General features: G+C 34.6%; 1 protein-coding gene across 1 annotated transcript in view; it reads right to left on the reverse strand.

The window, feature by feature from the left end:
• Positions 1 to 21458, reverse strand: part of LOC149807900 (uncharacterized) — an 83271-nt gene that overhangs the window by 21377 nt on the left and 40436 nt on the right. The window contains exons 6-9 of the mRNA XM_089971785.1: positions 16474 to 16581; positions 12314 to 12417; positions 8116 to 8265; positions 7263 to 7427 (exon numbers count right to left, since the gene is read on the reverse strand). Coding sequence (XP_089827911.1) covers positions 7263 to 7427; positions 8116 to 8265; positions 12314 to 12417; positions 16474 to 16581 — 527 coding nt within the window. The remainder of the gene's footprint in view (positions 1 to 7262; positions 7428 to 8115; positions 8266 to 12313; positions 12418 to 16473; positions 16582 to 21458) is intronic.

A 21458-nucleotide genomic window follows, 5' to 3' on the forward strand; every position in this document is an offset into this window, starting at 1 on the left:
ACCCAATGAATGTCGCCTTATGAAACAGTATCTCGGTTTTTAAACGTTCTATTGAATAAATGATATTGTATGCTGCTGTAGCTATGAAAAAGTGGGCGAGACTGGTAATTTGTTCACATTAAATTAAAAACCATTATAAATGTCTACAGACGTTATTGTCTTCCCTAGTTACAGAAGTGAATGTGTGCTTATTTTGGAAGACCTCGTCCCTAACCACCAAATCATTTCCTGATGCAACTTTATCAACTGAAGTAAGTGCAAAGTGTGGAATCAGGATTTGTTTCACTGATCCACAGGATCATCATAATAATATTTTCACTGATAGTGCCTAAATTTCACTGATCGACAGGATCAACATCATAGCACTTCTACATACATTGCCTAAATTGTACTGATCAAGAGGATCAAAATAGCATTCTACTGATACGGCCTAAATTTCATTGATCCACAGGATTGCAAGAGCATTTTCACTGATACTGTCTAATTTATTCTTTGATCCACACGATTATCGCAATTTTTCAGCACAAGATAGACCATACATGGCAGCCAGTATTAATCTGTGAGAAAGAACCCAGGAAGACCCAGGAAATAACCACCGACCCAAGAGAAGCTACTGGCAAGTTTTCTCACATACAGAGGTGAGATGGCAGTGATCCGTAACGGTGAGCGCCTTGGACGACTTGTGGTTCCTCCCGGTAACTTGAAATGGCTACAGGAAAAGGATTACATTATTTAACACGATGATCTACAAGGTCTCAAACATCGTATTTGAAATTATACTACCAAAGCGACCAAGAAAAAGAACTCCTGAACTGATCGACACTCACGATTCATGAAAAATACGGTACGTATCTAAATTTAGCTGATATATACAATTTTTATTGTAGAAAAGTCTATGCAATAATTGAAGAGTTTTTCTAATATGTGAGTTCAGACCGTAATGCTTGCAACATAATAATACCAATATAGCTCATCCGCATAAAGGTTTCAGCAGTTTCCAGTCTCTATTGCAAAAATTAATTATTATGGAAATATATTTCAAATGATCTTAACTATAAAATGCTGGCCCCTGCGATTGGATTTAAAAGACATAAAACAATAAAAAGGAAGACTGTTTTTGTCATGTAAAGAAATGTTACTATATAACAAGTTCATAAAAACAAAGGCTAATGCTGTTTTGTTTTATTGAAATCTTTGATTAAAAATCTGCTTTGGATTCTGTTTTTATTATTATTATATACTCTTTTGTCTCCATTAGCTTTACATTGTCAGAATCGTGCAGTATTATACGATATTGAACACCTTGATATTCCTCACAAGTTCACGACACGTGTGCTTTGTATAGTGTATTATGACCTACTTTGTAAACAAACCATGTAGACTCATGTAGTAGACTTTAGTTTTCAGTGCATACAATTTCTTTATGGATGAACTAAAACAGCTTTTTTGTCTATTTGAAAGTAGAGATGATATAGTGAACAACATGGACAAGTTTACTGAGTCACAAGTGAAACTTGCAAACAAGCAAACAAATGAACGTGATATTCGCAATAACCACAACAAAAGTGAGACGCGCAGTTTTGCAAATACCATTCTGATCATTTAAACAGTTATTTATGAGAACTGTTCCTAACATTTTGTTAATGGGATGGATCAGACCATGACCCGTGATCTCTGTCTGTCTGTCTGTCTGTCTCTGGTATATAAAATTAGCATAGACAAGCATAATGAGGGCAACGGATATCGCATATCTATCAGATCATACTATTTTATTAGCGAAAGTACACAATTCCTGGGAAAATAGATAACTGAAGATTTGTGGTAGAAAAGTAAGGTCCTCGGGCAATAAGTCAAGGCGACGAAGAATTTATTTTCCACTGCCTGCATGGATTGTCACACACCAGCTGCTAGGAAATTTTCCAGGTTAACTTTGTTGATTGTTAATACAATGTTTCGGATTTATTATAGCAATAGGCGCCATACCGGTCATAACATCATAACATAGCTTAAGGGAGCAAGAAAGTAAAAAACATATTACTATTTCTTGTAATAAGAACGATAAAAAATATACTCACATTTTTTAATCTTGAATTTCATCGAAATGTAATTTCTTACTTCCGCAAATATTTTGAAAATGTACTGTAATTTCAACTACATTCCAATCTTAATATCATTACATGAAATTACGTGAGATTAGGTGAATCTCATTCCATTAAGTAAGAATATACGAATTGTTATGTTTAAGGTTATTTGGAGAAAGGGATATTTTTCTCCATGATTCTAGTATCGCTTGAAAATATTCATCAGTGATGGCACTAATGGTTTTTGTTAACTCATCGGTGTTAAATCTATTTATTATGAATTCTTTATTCTGCTTCTGTGATCGCGTAGTGTCTGCGGAACAACAACGCAAATGTTAATTTCTCATTCCGTGGAAAATCGAAAAGATTATCTCCAGTAGCAATCACTGTTTCAACAATCACCCGATTGACTTATCTGAGGTCGGATACAACCTGATTTAGATGTTGTATCGTTTCAATGATTCGCTGTCTTAGATCGTCGTTGAGATATTCTCGTATGTAACTTTGAAACAACTGACGCGATTTGCTGCGTACACTTGTGTATTTAGGCGTTTAAGCTCGACGTACGAATTAATATATTCTTTGTCGATGAGTGGCTTCCTATTATCATAATGATAGAAAAAATTATATGGCTTTGGAATTTTTGTACCATCGCTCGCAGTAAAAAAATGATTTTTCAGGATCTAATGGCGACCCGTCAATACTAATTCTTTTGGGTCGATCCATCTATTTCCATTGATAATTTTTTTGATACTCTGGAAGGGAAGAAAATATAAGTTTTCTGTGATGAAATCTTCGCGTTGAGGTTGTGATTGAGCTGCAGCGGTTGGTGGTTGAACTTCTGGCGATCCTAACACGGTTAGGGTCGATGATTGAGATATATATACGGCGTAATCTGATGTCGATATTTCTATCGCGGTTGATAATGTTGGCCCATGAACCGTAATAGTGATTTCGGATTCTGTTTTAGTAATAGATTTAATCCTACGTTGGAATTCATTATTGATCTGTTCGATTTGATAACTGCCCGTAGGAATACCTAAAAGTTGCCAACCGTGAGTTCAATCAGATTTATTTTTCATACGCAGATGCTAACGAATTATTTGCTTACGACTCATCGAATTACTTTGATCTAATATTTGTCCAGCTGTAATATACTTGCAATTGTGCTAACGCTATTTGTTTGGCTGAAATTGCCGTAGGAAAGCTAACGTAAAACTCATGATTGGTTGAACTTGTTGATGTCATCGTGGTTGTTGGTGGTGTTGCATTAGCGACGATTTGTTCTAGCAATTCTTGTGACATTATTATTTGCTTCCTGATTTGAATTATGGATATAAATCTCTGTCTTTGTCCTTGACTCTGTCAAGGGAGGTTTGGTTTAATCATTTCTGCGAATTCCTGATCTAACAGTATTCCATCGTAAAGTCCTGATCATATCAGAGATGATAATATGGCATGTGCGTGTGTTTCATCTGATAGCAACGTTGTATATTCGTGTAATGTATTAGCCGCACTCGTGGATATCTTTTTAGCAATGATATTAAGAACAACAGCAACACCAGTTATAGCATCGACACCAGTAATAGCTGCAACACCAATTCATATTACTGGTGCTATTATGAATATGGCAGATAACGATCCAATTATAGTTGATGTTCAAGCGACTACGTCAGATGCAGAATATACAATTATATTGGTAATAACGATTCGACTACGGTATATTTTTGTTTTTGTTTTTCTGTATACTCATCAATAATGCTTTCGAGTTGGGTCTGCAACAAACACGCATGCTCATATCTGTAATGTTGCACTGCAACAACGGCAATCAATTTGTTCATTATATTATTTAAGTAGGTGCTAGTTTAGCGAATAATTCAATACACCACTAATATAGCACGCCGAGGTCTTTTTTGTTCAGGTACAAGTAAACAGATCCAGAAGATGCGCCTGACTAAGTCAGGACTGGAAAACGCGTGAATCTGTGGTAGATACTTTAAATGTTTTAACGCCGAGTACTGAAAACCTGTATATGCCGGTAACCTCAGCGCGATTTTTGATGGATTTATGGAATAGTGTTCATAATGTTGATCCAGACACTTCTGTATATACTTTACTATCGGTAATCTTCATATATCAGAATGCTTAATGTCCCTGACTGCTGAATTTCCGAAAATTCATCAATGGTTCTATTTGTGTTTCTACGAAAATGTATAAACACGTTTACATGAGTTGCATCTAAATGTGATCAATCTATCATTGTTTGTCATTAACAAGGTCATCGTCGGGATGTTGCTATTATCGACGTATTTCTTCATTGCAGCGTTATCGTTTGATTCAGGTTCTACAAGACCAGTAATTTAATTATTAGCCATATTGAGAGAACCAGTCATTGTATAACCAGCGGATAGTAAACGATCATTGATCTGAATCCTTATATTGTATTGTTGTTGCTGTCTACGTATCGTTTTATTGCCACATCATCGCCTGACTTTGGTTCTCTCACTTTAATATTGTATTTCTGCACATGTTGAGATCGCCGTACATAATATCTCTAGTAATCTTTCCCATGTGTTTTAAGATTGATTCCTCCGAGTTTTTAATTTTACCGTTTTGAGCAAACACTTGAGATGCATTTGGAAATCGGAGAATAATGTGTGTCAAATGGGTTTTGCTCGTCTTTAATCGTCCTTGTTGATCCTGAAAAACAACAACTTCAGTGAGGTCCACATCTACGAGACGCAAAAGATTAGCGAGCTCTTGTTTAACCTGGTCAAGTGTTGCATACTTGGAGAATTCACAATGAGGCTTGAAAATTACTACCATTATATATTCACTAGGACCCGTTTAAAACGTTGGACACGCGGTATACTCGTGGACGACTTCATGAGGCGGTGTCCCTGACGATGTCAGAGACCTTGACACAGCGTCGAGCACGGCGAGTACTTCACGGCCACATATTGGCGGATAAGTTATTGTCTATGTTGGTAATGTTGAATACCAGACGAGATTGTTTTGAAGTCCACCGACATATTTTAAAATTTGTTTTGGTGGCACCAACCCATACAAATCGAAATAAACAACTCCACGTGGGTCAATCGCGTATGCAACATAGTGAGTACCTGTACGAGTACTTCCATCGAGATTAATGATACCGGTTTCAACACGGTTTGGTTCTTTAGGTAATTAATCACGCATAACAACAGTTAACGTTTTTTATGTTTAAGTTTTTAGCAGCATAAATTGAATCAAAATTGGACATGGGAAACATCAACGGTGTGTCCTTCTGGGCAGTCTTATACCGTGACCGTACCATGAATGATGGTTCCTGGTAGTCTTATACCCGATCCGGGAACGGATCTGACTTTTTTGGAAGCCTTTATTCCGTGCCCTGTTGATTTCTTTAATGCCAAGCCAGCAGCAGTTCCAACAGTACGAAGTTCAGCTGCTTTTGCAAAAGCTGTGGCTTCAGCGGCTATTAACGAGAAGTGGAAATATACCGCCCGTATTTAAAGGCACCGGGAGAAAGATTAAATCTAATGCCGGTCATTGATCGTTTGGTGTCATTGAAATGCATGAGTTGACGTTCTGTCAGTTATAGTTTATTTGGGCCACCTGCGATCTGCACTGATGTCAGTAATATTTTATTTCACTAGAATTCTTGTTTGATACTGATTCTAGCTTTTTAATCTGACGGGAAGTCAGACTGACACTAACGTGATGGTATGACATTAAAATATCATGATGTGATTGAATTACTGATCACGAGTGACATCTTGCTGTTATGCTATCTTCCATGTGAATAAACCATTATTTGTACTTTGAATACTATCTATGGTCATCGTCAACCATGGTTTGAGTTTCTCTTTGGAGAATTTGCTGATATAAATCTAAAGAGACGCCATTTTATTTTTAAATTGTATAGCAGCCTGTACATCGCCGTCTTCTGCTAATTACAGCCTAAGTATTAAGCGTGCTTAATTGTAAATACACGCGGAAAGGGCATCATCGCTGATTCAGATTATAGTATTTTCTAACTTACCTAATCAATCCAATTACTGCAGAATGATCAAACCTCTTACCTTGGAAGTGCATGGAGGTGAATAAAGGTCTAATATTTTAGAGTTATACATGATCTGGTATTTTTGTTTAAAATATGAATATTCAGAAAGGTATCCATTGATATGCATTTTTTAAAATTCAAACCATTAAAAACCCATGAACTGAAAGTGGTTCATAGTATTTGCTTAAATTTATTGAATCCAGTGAACGTTTCTATTTCTAACATAAAGTAAAATAACAATGAAAAGTTCGAAGTTTACGTCATTAGCTAATATTTTGAAAAAAAGTGTGACATTCAAAAGTTTTTGCAAGCAGAAAACACAACTTCAATTGATTAAGCCATAATCAAAATTGTTGCATCCTTGATACTCTGAAACTAAGAAAGTTAAGACTAAACCAGCAAGTTTTGAAGCAAATTTTGTGTGTTTCCTTTAGTTGCTGGACCAAAGGATCTGATAATGAAATTTTCGTACATTAGTCACGTTGTAGCATTATTTATTGTTCATTGTTTGTTTCATCAGAATCTCATGATATGAAAACATGACTATTTCCTTCAGGCTTATATCAAGCCAGATTGTTTAGTTATTATAACGAGAAAACGAAAATTTTAAAACTTCTTTTGAGAAGGAAAAGATTGTCTTTTAACTGTGCCACTTGAGTTGCAACAATGTGACAGAAACAACTTTGTCAGAAACTGTACCAGATATTTGACGGAACAGATAACTGCAACCCTGCCCATAAACAGTGTATTGTGAAAGTGAGTTGCATAAGAAAACAACACTGCCACAAGGATGCAGCAGATATCAAGCGCAGGGCTTTTGGAAATAAATCACAAATGACTTCAGCTGTGTGGACGAGGTTTCTCAGTAGGAAAACACTTTCTTCATCCCACCTATATAAAGAACAATTAAAAACTGGATATTGAACTAATCTAGATTAATGTTAAATATTTCATCTTAGCAAACATGGTCATTTGCTAAATCAAACATTTGTGAATTCAAGATTGACACAAATAGATAACAACATAGTGTTGACAGTGACACACTTTTTCCAAAAAGTTTATCAATAAATTATTACAGAGTTTTTGAGTGTGAAAATATGGCAGCCAAAGCTATTTACCTTTCCAAACCTCGCCAAAATTGCCAGCGCCAACTTTTTTCACAAACTCAAGAGAATCTCGTGGAATCTCCCAGGCATATTTTGTTTCTCTGGACAAATCATATAATACAGGCATCGGTTTGTGACATGGATTGGTCAAGACCCTGCAGAGACCATCTGCCTGTGCTGAAAGCAAAAGGAAGGGACATATTGGCTGGAATATCAAACTTTGTTACGGTCTAATGCAACGCCCAAATGTACGCGTGCTTGTGGCAGTTCATTATTATTTCATCATTATTTTGCTTGTTTCAATGGAGACTTAAGGAAGAATGAAGATTAATTCAATAAATGGAAGATTCATACTAGTAAAAGTAATGTTTGCAGAACTTTAAATTCTTATAAAAATTAAGAATAATTTTATCTTCAATAATGACGACCTAACTCTCATAGTACGAGTTGAATGAGGCGAGTAATCAATTCAATAATTCAAGTAGAATGGAGAATAACAAAAGAGACCCAAGAGAACCTGCAATCCCTTACCTGACTCGCATCTGCCTAATAACCAAATTTTGAAAAATTACAAACCTCATTCAATACATGCTATGAAAGTTAGGTCGACATTATTGAAGACAAATTGATTTTGTTCTTCTTCATCACCATCATAATCATCATCATCATCATCATAACCTGAGTGGAAGACAGAAAACATACAAGGCAAATATTTTAAATATTTGCGTTAAGTGTCACAAGCAAGAAAATGTAAAAATCATAAAGTGATTGGAAAAGAAAATACAAATACCAAGCATCAAGTAGGCCACTGCTATACTAAGACAATAAACAAATATTAAGTTTGGAAACAAAAATGTTTATATACCTTTGTAATGATCCACCAGATCTGTCAGCCTGGCAAATGTATGCCTGGCTGCTATGTAACAGCCGCCATTATCCATGCTGCGTATCCTGTAGTGCCTTACACAATCTACCTGGTTCGGATTATGGTCTCTGATTGACAGGACATAATTTCCTAGAACAGTTAAAAAAACACTACTTCAATTTCGCCGAAAATTTTGAGGAGCCTTTTAGTGATTTCAAAATTCAGCTAGTAATTTTATCTCTGTTTTTAAAATCAAATGTATAACATATTTTCATCATCAAAGAACCATCTTTCCAAGAAACAGGGTCCGTTCTGCGAGTAAAATATGATATATGTCCGATCTAGTAAAATGTATAACCAGGAAACGTTTTAATAAAATTGTAGTAGGAAACATTTGAAGAAAATGCAAATTTCATGTAAGAATATTTTATGACTTTACACATCAAATTAAATCCAAATGATTTAGACACTTTAGGTAAACCATTCCAAACCAGTAGTCAAAATGTACTAGTATATAGTTACATGTATTTATGTTTACTCTCTATTTCATAATATGTGATTCATAAACATTGATGTTAAAAGCAGATAACAAGTCTTGTAATGTAGATACTTTGTTTTCTATTATTGTCCTGGAAGCTTTCGTCATACAAAACTTGAAACATTATACAAATGATTTGATTACATTATATAGGATATCAGAATGTAAAATACACATAACGGAAGATCAAAATATTAAAACCAATTTCAGCAGAATTTGTGTCTTACCTTTCTGCTGATGCATAACACAAAACCAATTGCAGTGTGAAAATTAAGTGTCTGCACCCTACTATTGATCTTCATGAAAATAAGTTGTTATGTCAAATGCATCAATAAATGTCCATGCCTGTACCTACAACAGTGTTTTATATTCAGAACTAAATGAGAAACCGCACCACACAGAATCATCACTATGTTGACCTCCTGTAAAACTGATACAAATGTTGGACAAACGGATGTTTTGATAGCTACATTCAGTTCAGAAGAAAACTGCCTTTGAAGGGAACATGGTTTTCAGCAAGCTTGCCCATTTCCAATGCACGCTGTCTCCAGTAAGTGCAACAAAGACAAGAGCCAGAATGAGTCACACATGACAGACTTTGGTATTTTTAAACTAGTTATATCTAATAGTATACTTCACTAACAGATCAGGCATTGTGAATTCCAAAATTATACTATATGTCTACCATAACTGTATTGTACAAAATTAGAAAATCCACCTCAAAATTGGTGAACATCTGCTTGACGCAAACAATTGTTTTGCAATTGTTACTTGTCCCTGATTCTGTGTGGTATCCTCAGTGTTAAAATACATATATATAACTTCAATTTGAATATTATCTCTTCTTCACAGAATAGAAAACCAACTGGTAACATGTAGCAATCGGCGGAGACCCTATAGTAAATATTGGATGACGGGTGCTAGGGAAAAAGTGAAATAGAAAGTATTGTAAAGGATACAGTTTTTCAGGGGGGTTACTTCATTAAAGCTAGTAGTTTATTCTTGGATTTTCGGACACTCATCTTTGTTGTGCAGTTAGCTGTCCCTGGAACACTTTCTCCACCAAGATATACGGTCACTCGCTTTCTCATCCTTCGTCATGTCTCAGATGGCGTACACGGTTAAATAAAAGAGCAGCACTAGTGATAGTCTATAGCCTACTTGAGATGGTGTACCATGTCAGCTCTCAGTGCTTCTTTTATTTCTCTATAATCCTCCAACAAGACCCTTTAGGTCGACCCCTCTTTCATGTCTGATCCGAGGTTCAGCGGAGAGCTGTCATGGGTGTTGCATCTAGTGATAGTCAGCCCACATTGCCCTAGCCAGCAACATTTGCTTTTCTTCACAATCTGGACAAGAGATACAGATCCTGGCCTTTGATGAAAGAATTCATTTTTTATCCTGTTCGGTCAGAAGATGACAAAACTTTACCAAGGAAAACACGCGGATGACATTGCTTCGGTAAATTCTCAGCTTGGTCTCAAGTTCAAGTTGTCTGAACTTCCATATGTGCTTCATCATACTGAAGATTTGCTTTGCTTTTCTAATTCTGTTTCTTACTGTTCTTTCTGAGTCTTCGTCTATGTACTTCATCTACTTCCTCTATTGGTCCATTATTCACAGTGATAGGATCGTTGATTTTATGATTTTTCGATTTTACGAATTTGGTTTTCTTGACCTTCACTTTCAATCCTATATTTATGGCTGTCTCACTGAGTGTGAGTGGCATCTTTTCTTGCATATATATATATATATATATATATATATATATATATATATATATATATATATATATATATATATATATATATATATATATATATATATATATATATATATATATATATATATATATATATATCTTCTCGTTTGCAAAACAGTCCAATATCGTTGGCAATGTCGAGGTCTGCTTGGTTTGAAGTTTAATAAAATTAAATGAGGCAAAGGCGACAGTTAAGGAGGTCCATGTTATCATAGCACAAAATTTTCAAGAATAAATTAGTCTCTCTCTCTCTATCTCTATATATCACACACACACGCACACACACACATTCTTGTAAAACCTACAAAACGGAGACATATGATTTTTACCATCAAAACGGGGACATTTTTATTTTAACAAATTATGAGCGATAAAGATCTATTTTACTATGCATTTGACATATATATGTCATTTATAATTGATTTGTGGTTGATTTCCAAGAAACTCTGTATGAGAATCTTTACAATCAGAATGGGGACACACACACATACACAGTGCTGGAAATTATACAATCAAATAGGGGACATTCAATAAGCAAGTAATTTGATTCTAAATAGAATTCAATTCAATATAAATACTGCCGTAATCTCATCTGATACGCAAAGTTCCCATCCATGTTAATAAACTAATTTAAATCCTGTTAGCTCTTATTGATGCCATCTTTGGTCAGTAATTCGGAAGCAAAGTGCGCAATCCAACAGCACAACAGTGTGAGGTTTTACCGACTGATACACACGATATTTTGAGTCGAGTGGGACGTGTGTATTGTTGTGTATAGCATGATATGAAAAAATACCAACAAAATTGGCATATGCTCAGATACGCTTATTTTACGGCTTATATCATTAAATAAGGCCTTGGCATTCCATTTAAGCCGACATTACAAGGCGGGGACGTCTCCCTTTCGAGGTGTGTCCCCGGTTTGTTAGTGTGTATTCAAACTGATGTCCCCGTTTTGCGCCTTTTGCTGTATACTAATACAATTGAAAATTGTACCTAGAACAGCACATTGTATACCATCTCAGATCGTTCATAGTACTTGAAGTAGGCGCTAGTAGGAGTAAGGCGTGGTTATTACTGGAGACTATTGGAAAAAGTATCTCATTGATCTAGACCTGTAAACAACGTACTGAGTCTTAAACTAAACTTACTGTGTATAAATCATTATTTTCTTAACAGACTTAACATGACCTTGACTTTTGACCATTAGATCCCAAGACACAATGTTTCTTTCTTGCAATAACTCAACCCATTCATAATGTTTAGTAAAGGAACTTAATCTGGTACAAAGGATATGGTGCGAAACCCATTCTTCTTCGGTCACAACGACACTACCTGTAGCCTTTTGACAACAAAATCAAGGCCTCTTCCTTACCCCAAGTGCTAGACATCTACAAAGTCGGATAATGCTAAAACTAAAGATACCATGCAGACAGGAAAAAAGGAATGATTGGTGTAATTATGATATATGCTTGTTTTTGTTGCATGCAAATCATATTCTGAAGTGGCTTTTATTTCATCAGTATAATTCAGGTGCAAGGTTTTGTAATGGGGTTTGCAATTCCAACTTCAGGGGAGACACTTAATATCTACCTAGCATAAAAATAACCAGAGATTCTACACTGAGTGTCTGATTTTGGCCGTTTGAAGCATCACACTAGCCTGAGACAACCTGTCTGGGCAATGTACCACCCAAATAACGTTAATGTTCCATTCAGATGGTTTTCATTCTAAATGACTATAGCTTCTAAATGGAACATTTACACAAATGTACGTTAGCCTAACACCAAGGGCATCTCTGTCTTGCCTGTACTTTCCAGTCTGAACAAAATTAGCCGTGTTTCTGTGGATACAAAGGGGTGTAAAGTCCTTGTACAATATCCAGTTCTGCATAATACCTGGACAAGTTCCCCGCTTTCTGACTAGAAAGTTGCCTGGTTGTTGCCCGGGAGCCAAGAGTAACAATTCTGCCTCTATTCGGGTTGTCGTGCCCATGAACCAACTGTGGAAAAAAATAGATGACAACACATGTTTGCAGAATAATTATTTTTTATAATTCACAAGTACCAGTTATCAAGGAACTCAGTGGCTGCATGTCGCAAACGTGCAAGTTCCTTGATCTTTGGCATTCATTAAATATTCAACATTATCACAAAACGAAGATAGCATTATATCACATATAGTATGAGACACATTCATTTGCACACGTTTCATAGTTGAATAAAACACTAAATAAGTAGTGTTTCCGAGTTCAGTGAATGAATATAATGCCCTGAATGTAACAGTACAAGTCTTATTCAACCATGATATTTTTGTATTGGATGAAATGTCTAAACTTAACACAATGAATAAGTGAGTGCCACAGTATGTGTGCCTGGAGTGACGACCCTTCTCTCAATCAAAGTGATTTCTCGAAATGGGTGGTCTCTCACCAGAGCTCGATAATTATATAAAACGTTTGAGCTGTACATTAAAATACCAGTCATTACGGCTGGTATTAAAACAGATTAGTCTTTCTAGTCAGGTTACTTTAAAATATTGTTACGGCATGTGACATATGGATGGACTGAAGGAAACTTGAACGTGCGAATACTAAGTGCCACCTCCATAATCATGACAGATAAACCAGGATACCGCTAAATGCCACTTCCATAATCATGTCAGAGTAAACAGATTTTATTCAACTAATTGAACATCTAATTAATTTATCTTGACTTAGGCACAAATTACGTCTAGCTACGCACATTGTTTTGTTTTTTTTTTAAATTATTGAAACACAACTTCTTAAAGCACAAATGACGCTGTAACATAAAATTCCTGTACTAAACTTTCTAATACAAATGTAGATTCACCTTTACCTGAGCTCCACCCATACCTACCATAGGTCAGTGATAAAACTAGCGGACCAGAATAGTACTGTTTTCAATAAGTGGGTGACAGCTTTAATAAATGATATAGCCATACAATATTAAGCTAGACCATCAAAAGAACCCAGTGTGGTGTAGTCCTGCAATTTAAGACTAGGACTCTAATATTTATGTTATGGGACATTATGTCCTGACAAAATCTGAGTGTAGTATAGGATGCTTCCATCTGATTAGGTTGCAGGTAATGATATTAAAATGATACCCCTTCTTTCACACCAATCCATTACTTTTTCCGAGACATATATTATCTAGAAATATTAAAAAAACATAATAATTTTTATTACAAGGAATCCTTTTCAAGTTCTTGGGCCATCATCAGGAAGTCTCGTCTGATCCTCCATTGTGTGTATCACTAAAATCAATAGCTGCTTATATGCAACTAACTGATTCAATTTCACTTGGGAATGTTTATTTTGAATAATAACCCAGCATGCAATATGCTTACTTTGCGTGCATTGTATACGATACAGGTATATTACTGTGATTTATTTAATGCAAGTTTCAGTGTCAGATTTGATAAACTGGGACTGATATATTCCGATGCAAAGATTTAGAATAGGACAGCATCTTAAAAAAAGAAGCAATGTGTTGTCGAACAGCAAGTCAGATAAACAAGCAAGGTGTTGTCTCAGCCATGACAGCTTCTAGTGATTTGGGTGGTCAATCTGATGTTCAAGATAAGAAATAAGAGATTTCTTACTGTCCTTTGAATGAAACAGGGATAAAAAGATGTTTCTAAAGTATTCTGCAGTCATGGGAAACAGAAGAAAAGTTTTCTGCACTGACTTATAATAGACCCTGTATATCTATAATATAAATCAGTGACATTTAAGATTCAGTCTACCTTAGAATAAAAACATATATCACCCCTAACAATTTTAGATACAGTCCACTTTAGAATAATAAATATGTCTGGAGAGACCACTCTTTCTCACACCCTAAAGTGATCTCTCAAGCTAGATATTCTCTCGTTATAAGTCATACCATTATATAAAACTGTTTATGAACATTAAATTACCATGCTTTTATTACAGCCGGCTTAATAGAAGCTGGTCCTTCCAGTTAACTTATCTTTCTGCATTGTTAGGACATGTAACAAATGGATGGACTGAAGGAAGGTTGTACATGGGAACACTAAATACTACGTGCATAACTATGGCATGGTAGATACATTTAATACAAGTAATTACAAATCTAATTCGTGTATATTAAAGTCGGCTTATATTTTTAAGCAGAATTGTTTGCTCTTGATAAATTAGCCTAACATAAATTTGCTGAAATAACTTTCTAATATAAATGTTCAATTAACTTTACCCCGAGCCCCACCGTCCAAATTTCTATGATAAAATGAGAGGAAAACAAATAAATGGTTCAATAAGTGAAAGTGGATTTAATAATTGATATGGATGTTTCAGGTGATAGTAAAACCATCAAGAACTCGGTGTACCGTAGGTCTGCAATGTAAGACAAGGACTCTAATATTTATTTTATAGGCAATTATGTTCTGGCAAAACCTAAGTGTGGTGTATCGTAGCGTGAATCCATCTTTATTAGGTCACATGCAACTAGAATAAACTGACACCCATTCCTTCATACCAATTCATTTACCTTTTGAACGGAATATTTTCGTCCTAAAACATTCAAAGAACATGTTACTTTTTATAACAAGGAATCTTTCTCAAGTTCCTGAGCTATCATCGTAAAGTTATGTCTCATCCTCTATTGTGGGCAACATTAAAGTCTGTAGCTGCTCTTGTACCACTGACCAGTTGATTCATTTTCATTTGAAATTTTGTTTTAATGAATAACCCATATCCAATGTACATAATTTGTAGGCATTTGATATGATACTGGTATCTTATTGTGATTTGTTGGATGCAAGTTTCATTGTCCGACTTCACAAATTGGTATAGATACTCTTATACGCAAAGAGGTCGTATTACCTAACACTCGCGTGGGTTTGGTTCTAAGTCTCTTGTTTGCATATATTTCCAAAAACGTCTTGACAACATTCATTGTCAACTGAAATTTCTAATAAATCGCCAAGACTAAAATAATTTTCCTTTATTCAATAAATGACCACAAAATACCCCATTGCATCCTCACACATGCATGGCTATTCTTTGTTAGAATTTCGTAGAATAACATAAGTACTTAAATACCATGAAATACAAATCACAACTCAAAACGTTCGATACCGGGAATTATTTTTCTACTCTCTATTCCTGGGTCAGTCGAACTACGATTTCGAGCATCATTTCACATGTGACTTTACCCCTGAATTACCATAATGCCAACAATAAAAGACGTTTTTCCCAAGAAATTTGCTAATTACTCGGGCTGAGAAATTTTTCCGCAACACCGTCTTACGATAATAAATCAAGTAATCACAAAAACCTAATAAATCTCTCAAATGCATATGTAAATACATATGGAACATACCCTAGAGTTATTACAATACATTACGTTAAGAAGATTCTCACTTAGCCAGAAGAGGACAGCATGTCACATAGGGAAGCCAGGTGTCGCCTGACAGAAAGTTATATGAAGAAAGGTGTTGTCTGATATATAGTTAAATAAAGAAGCAAGGTGTTGTGTAAGTCATGACGACCCCTGTTGGTTTTGGTGATTCGTTTGATGTACAAGAAAAGAGATTAGTGAATTTCATTTCAATCAAGCAGAGATAATTTAATCACTAGAATTAATAAAGTTTTTCAAAATCACCATGACCCGGAAATGATCTTGTTTTGGAAGCAATCAACCTATAAATACGATTCTAAAATCTCGATGTCGTTACTGTTCCATGGTAAGCACAAATGACAAGTATTTTATGTATCCTTAACAAATTCCAGACTGATAATAGTTTATAATTAACGTTTTAAAATATCTCATTTTAATAGAGTTACTTAATGTAACTTTAATAAATAAATACTATATCTGTAACATTTTTCTCTTATGATAACTGCTTGAAGAAATTATGCTGTTCATGTCATTGTGATGTTTAAAATAGAAGAAAATATATTTTGTGTTAACTCATTGGTGCTAAATTACAGAATCGAATGCAGGCATTTTGGTTCACCCGACAATGATATATATCTCCAAGATTATAAGATTTATTTAAAGTAACTTACTCCTCAGCTTCCTCTTTCGCAGCAACGTAATTCCGAGGAACATATCCCTGAATAAGTGTGTTGGTATCTCTGAGATTTGTCTGTCTGACAAACCACCAGTCATTGTCACTGAAAATTTAAGGGAAAAATAATGAAATTACATACGTCTGTACGAGACAGAAGTTTGCTTTAAGAATGGTACTGAAATGTGAAGAATGCTGCAAAAATGGTTTAAAAATGTTGTTTATATACAATAAAAAAATTAATTATCTAGTGTGTCCTGCATAATACCATATCTGGCTATAAATATGCCACAAGGTACAGTTCATGAACGTTTAAATATTGCCTAGCATATCACTATTTTAACAACACAATGACGATGCTTATAATGAAGAGGTTTAAACCGATGTAGACTCATGCCGATGTCTCTACTTATTAAAATGGGCGAAAAGACAAAATTTCAAAAACATAGTTACACAAATTAGAAATGTGTTCATGGTACATGCATCGCTACCCAAACGGAGCCACAGTGGATCAGTGTTTAACATGTCCAGCTCGTGGCCACAGGGATGCTAGTTCATCAGATCAGACTTTGTCCACTACCATGTTATACCAATGGACAAGGCACTTTAAACCAATTGACCTGGCACTAAATAATGTATGTGTTGATGTACCATAAAAACATAACCTAACGAAAACTCACCATCGCGTCTGAACCCACACTTGAGTTCAAAACCTTTACTAAAGAGAAAGTTGTATGAATAGACAGAATGTCAGTGGCAACGTTATATGCCCCGACTATATTGTGGTTGAAAATAAAACTTATGTTTGAAACTTCTTTAAGTTTCTGATTATACAGGATATAATAGTGAATTTACAACATTAAAACTCTTGTCATTTTAACAAGACAACAATATGCTCAAGGGTTTAACACGGGGAAGGTGTTCTGGTGGTAAGGTCGGAAATCCAATGGTATAAGGTCAAACAGGAAATGTAATGTTAAAACTTCCGCATCTATTATTTAGCACTGATCATCTACTACCCAACACATAGCGATTCTATATAATATATATATATATATATATATATATATATATATATATATATATATATATATATATATATATATATATATATATATATATATATATATATATATATATATATATATACAAACACTTTCTGTATTGAAAATAAGACATTTAAGTTTGCGCCGTCAGTTCAAAGTAATTTTCATACTGAAAGTCTAACATCAAGGGAAAACAGCCGCTACGGTCACAGCAAAATAAAATTCCTTATATCGTGCAAGAAAAATTCAGCAGAAGCTGTGTCTTGTCAATTAGGGGCTGCTGCCAATCGATATTAATCTCGCTATTTCTAGCACTTTCTCAGTAAAAGGAGACAACAATCTAATTAGGAAACATGTTTTGCAGTACAAAGCTGATGATTATAGATTATCTAACGCCGTTTTTTATCAAGGGAATTTCTGTACCTAAAGAACATGCAAATAATTTGTATAATAATGTAAAATTAAGGGAAATAGACAAAAAATCCGCGCTATCCAATTACTTGCTAACGAAAATAAAAAAAATCACTGATATATATATATATATATATATATATATATATATATATATATATATATATATATATATATATATATATATATATATATATATATATATATATATATATATATATATATATATATATATATATATATATATATATATATACATATATATGTGCTTTTTAACATAGTCCAGCAATCACAATCACCCCATCGTAACACTAAATTCTAGTAATGTTCAGGATATCTGTCTTCAAGCATTTTTAGAATTCATAGCCAATATTTCAAAATACGTTTATATCTTATGCACTGCATACAATTCTCCTAATTAGTTATATACGAATGCATTTGGAGTAAACTTAGATATACAAACGTTATATTAACAAAATAACAAATGCGCTCTTTCAATATCATTGACATCATAGAAGCCCCAAACTTCAGCTCCATAAGTGTGGGAGCTATCTTCGCATCAAACAGCTGACGTAATACAGTTACGGGTAATCTACTACATTTTGAAATACTTTGTTTCAATATATCCACAGTTTTCAGCGCCTGGAACGATATAGTTTTCTGTCACCAATACCAAGAGTTTGTTTTAAAGAAAATATGCATCCTAAATACTTATAATATGATTTAATCTTTACCTTTGTATGGACATAGTACCACTTTTCGTAACTTATGAGATAGCCGCCTCTGCGAAATACAACCACTCTTGTCTTTGTTTAATTCACCTTTCATTTCCACTTGAGGAAATATGTATGCAACATATTGAGCATATTTTGCAACTGGCGAGCAGTGTCAGCAAAGACAATTAAATCGTTTGTATACGACCGTGAAAATAGCTCTAACCTTTCAACAAAAACTACCCTGTTTCCTTCAGCTACAAAGGGTTTCAAATCATTTAAAAAATAAAGAAAACGATATATGAGATAAATAACAGCCTGGCGCACGCCCAAAAGGAAATGAAACATATCGTTAAAAAGACTGTTGGACTTTAGCACATGTTGTTACATAAATTTAAAATGAATTATTGATTCGTCCACTAATATTTTCACCAACTAGCTTTGGTGCAGTAAACGTATCTCTATCCTATCAAAGGCCTTTTCACAGTCAATAAATACTGCATAGAATCTACCCTTTAGTTTTCTTAAATATTTACGAATAAATATGTATAATACAAACATATTATCTGCGGTAGAAATACCCTTCTTTAAAACTAACTTGCTCTTTGCCCAGTAATTCGCTTTCCTCCACCCATTCATTTATTATGTTATTTAAAATAGATGCAAACAATTTGCTTACTACAGGTAGTAGACTAATTCCTCTGGAGCAATTTAGACTGGGCTTTAACATCAAAGATTGCAAATACTTCAATGTAACGTGATCTCATTTATTGGATGGGTCATATTTATGACTCCCATATACAACATTCCAAAAAGGGAACACCTGATTGATGAATACACCAAGAGCAGGGCTCAGAATTAAGAATAGCCCACTATCCTCATAAATTTCCAGTCAGACTAGTTTTATCTTTTCAATACCAATCTATGACGGAAAGTTACGTTTCAGTTGCCACCAATCAGTTAATGAAGGACTAGTTTAGATTTTGCAGGACAAGTAAATTTCTCAAGTTCCTGGCCCTTCTGTCTATAAAGTTATTGATGTTAACTTCTAGGCTGACCGCAAATCTGTGCAGCAATCACAACTTGTCTCCAAGCAAGCAGGATATACCGGCAACTGAAAGTGTACGACAGGAGCTACACTTAAACGATTCTCGTTCGGGTAGGAAAGGAACCCATAATCCTAGTGTAATCTGATTATCTGGAAAATGGGCATGAATCAATAGGGTTGGCATAGTATTTGGCGTTTCCATGAAATTATTGCCACACCACTACCTTTTATGCTAAATATCAAGCATCCTTCTCATTACTTGTCGCTGCAAGGGATCCTTAATTCAAAATAAAAGGCTAAATGTATGCCACAATATAACGAAAAAATGTTACTTTGGTGTAAAAGTCAGTAGCTACAACGTTACAACTTGTAAATGTAGAAGTAGGACAGCTAATGAGACGTTTGATCAAGTGATATGGATTTAGTGTTTTGAGAAGAAAACGCATAAGAGAAAAGGCAGCATGAAGAAAAGGTCTAAATCTTTGCCAAATACATTAAAATTGTTTCAGAAAAACTTATAAATGTTATTCATATATCAAAGAATTTTTTTAATTAATTTTCAGAGCATGTGCTATCCATTTTTTGGTCTCCAATAAATTCTTTTGCATCAAGTTACAAACACCTCAACATTGGCAGAGCATGTTCGGTAAGCATGTATTAGTATCCAATAAATTATATTGGGTCGAGTTACAACCACCTCTCTATTGCCAGAACGTACACACGTACAGTCAATATTTACCTCTCAAGATTGTTCTCACCATGATCCTTTGAAACTAGATCGTTATTTGCAACCAAATGAATGTAAAATAAAAAAGTATAAAGTCAAATTAAACATTCAAAAGTTATATAATGACATACATTCAAGCAGGCCACCAGCAAATTATAATAATCATAATATTATTATTATTATTGTTGTTATTATTATTATTATTATTATCATTATTATTATTATTATTATTATTATTATTATTGACGATTTAATAGAGCATTATATCGTTTGAAAAAGCTCTAATTGCTTTAAATCATCCAAAGGAACATAAGAATCGTATGCAGACAATATGTAAGCACATACAAATTTCTCACAATGCTATAAACTAACCACGAATTTTTACACAACAATATAAAACCGGTTTACACAAAATAAACAAAATTACAAAATGAGTTCATAATACAGCTTTCTTTGAACAAAGATGACAAATGGATGAATGTCAAATTTATTTTTTATTGGAAAATATGTTTTTTATACATCAGATCCAGAAAGAGTTAATTCCAAGTAACTGGGCACTGACGTGCATATGAGCGTTGTCTATAAGACTTTGTTTTTACCTTAGGAATAATAAGAATATGAGTGTCAGATAATGAGCTTATGATTCTCACAAGAGTGTAAACATTGGCGAGATCAAACAGGTATTTCGGACCAGAAGTATTGAATGAAATGTAACAGAACGACCATATGTTGTGTTGGATATTGCTGCGTATGTAGCCAGTGGAGTTTGTGAAGAGACGGGTTGGTATGAACAGTTCTTGGTGATCTAAGATGGTCCAAGCTGCAATGTTTTGGACGTTTTGAAATTTCTACAGAAGACGCAGTGACAGATCCGAAAGACGAATTATCCAATAGTCGAGTCTAAATAGTACTAATGAACACGCAAGGGTATTTGTGGCATCAGCAATGAGAAGATTCCGAATCGTGCTGATGCGCATCAGCCCCAGGTATGCTGCTCAACAGTTGTTCAGGACATGATGGTACAATGAGAGAGCTATC

The sequence above is a fragment of the Sinohyriopsis cumingii genome, chromosome 1 (genome assembly GCF_028554795.1).
Source record: "Sinohyriopsis cumingii isolate HCF-2022 chromosome 1, ASM2855479v2, whole genome shotgun sequence".
In the NCBI taxonomy this organism is placed as follows: Eukaryota; Metazoa; Mollusca; class Bivalvia; order Unionida; family Unionidae; genus Sinohyriopsis; species Sinohyriopsis cumingii.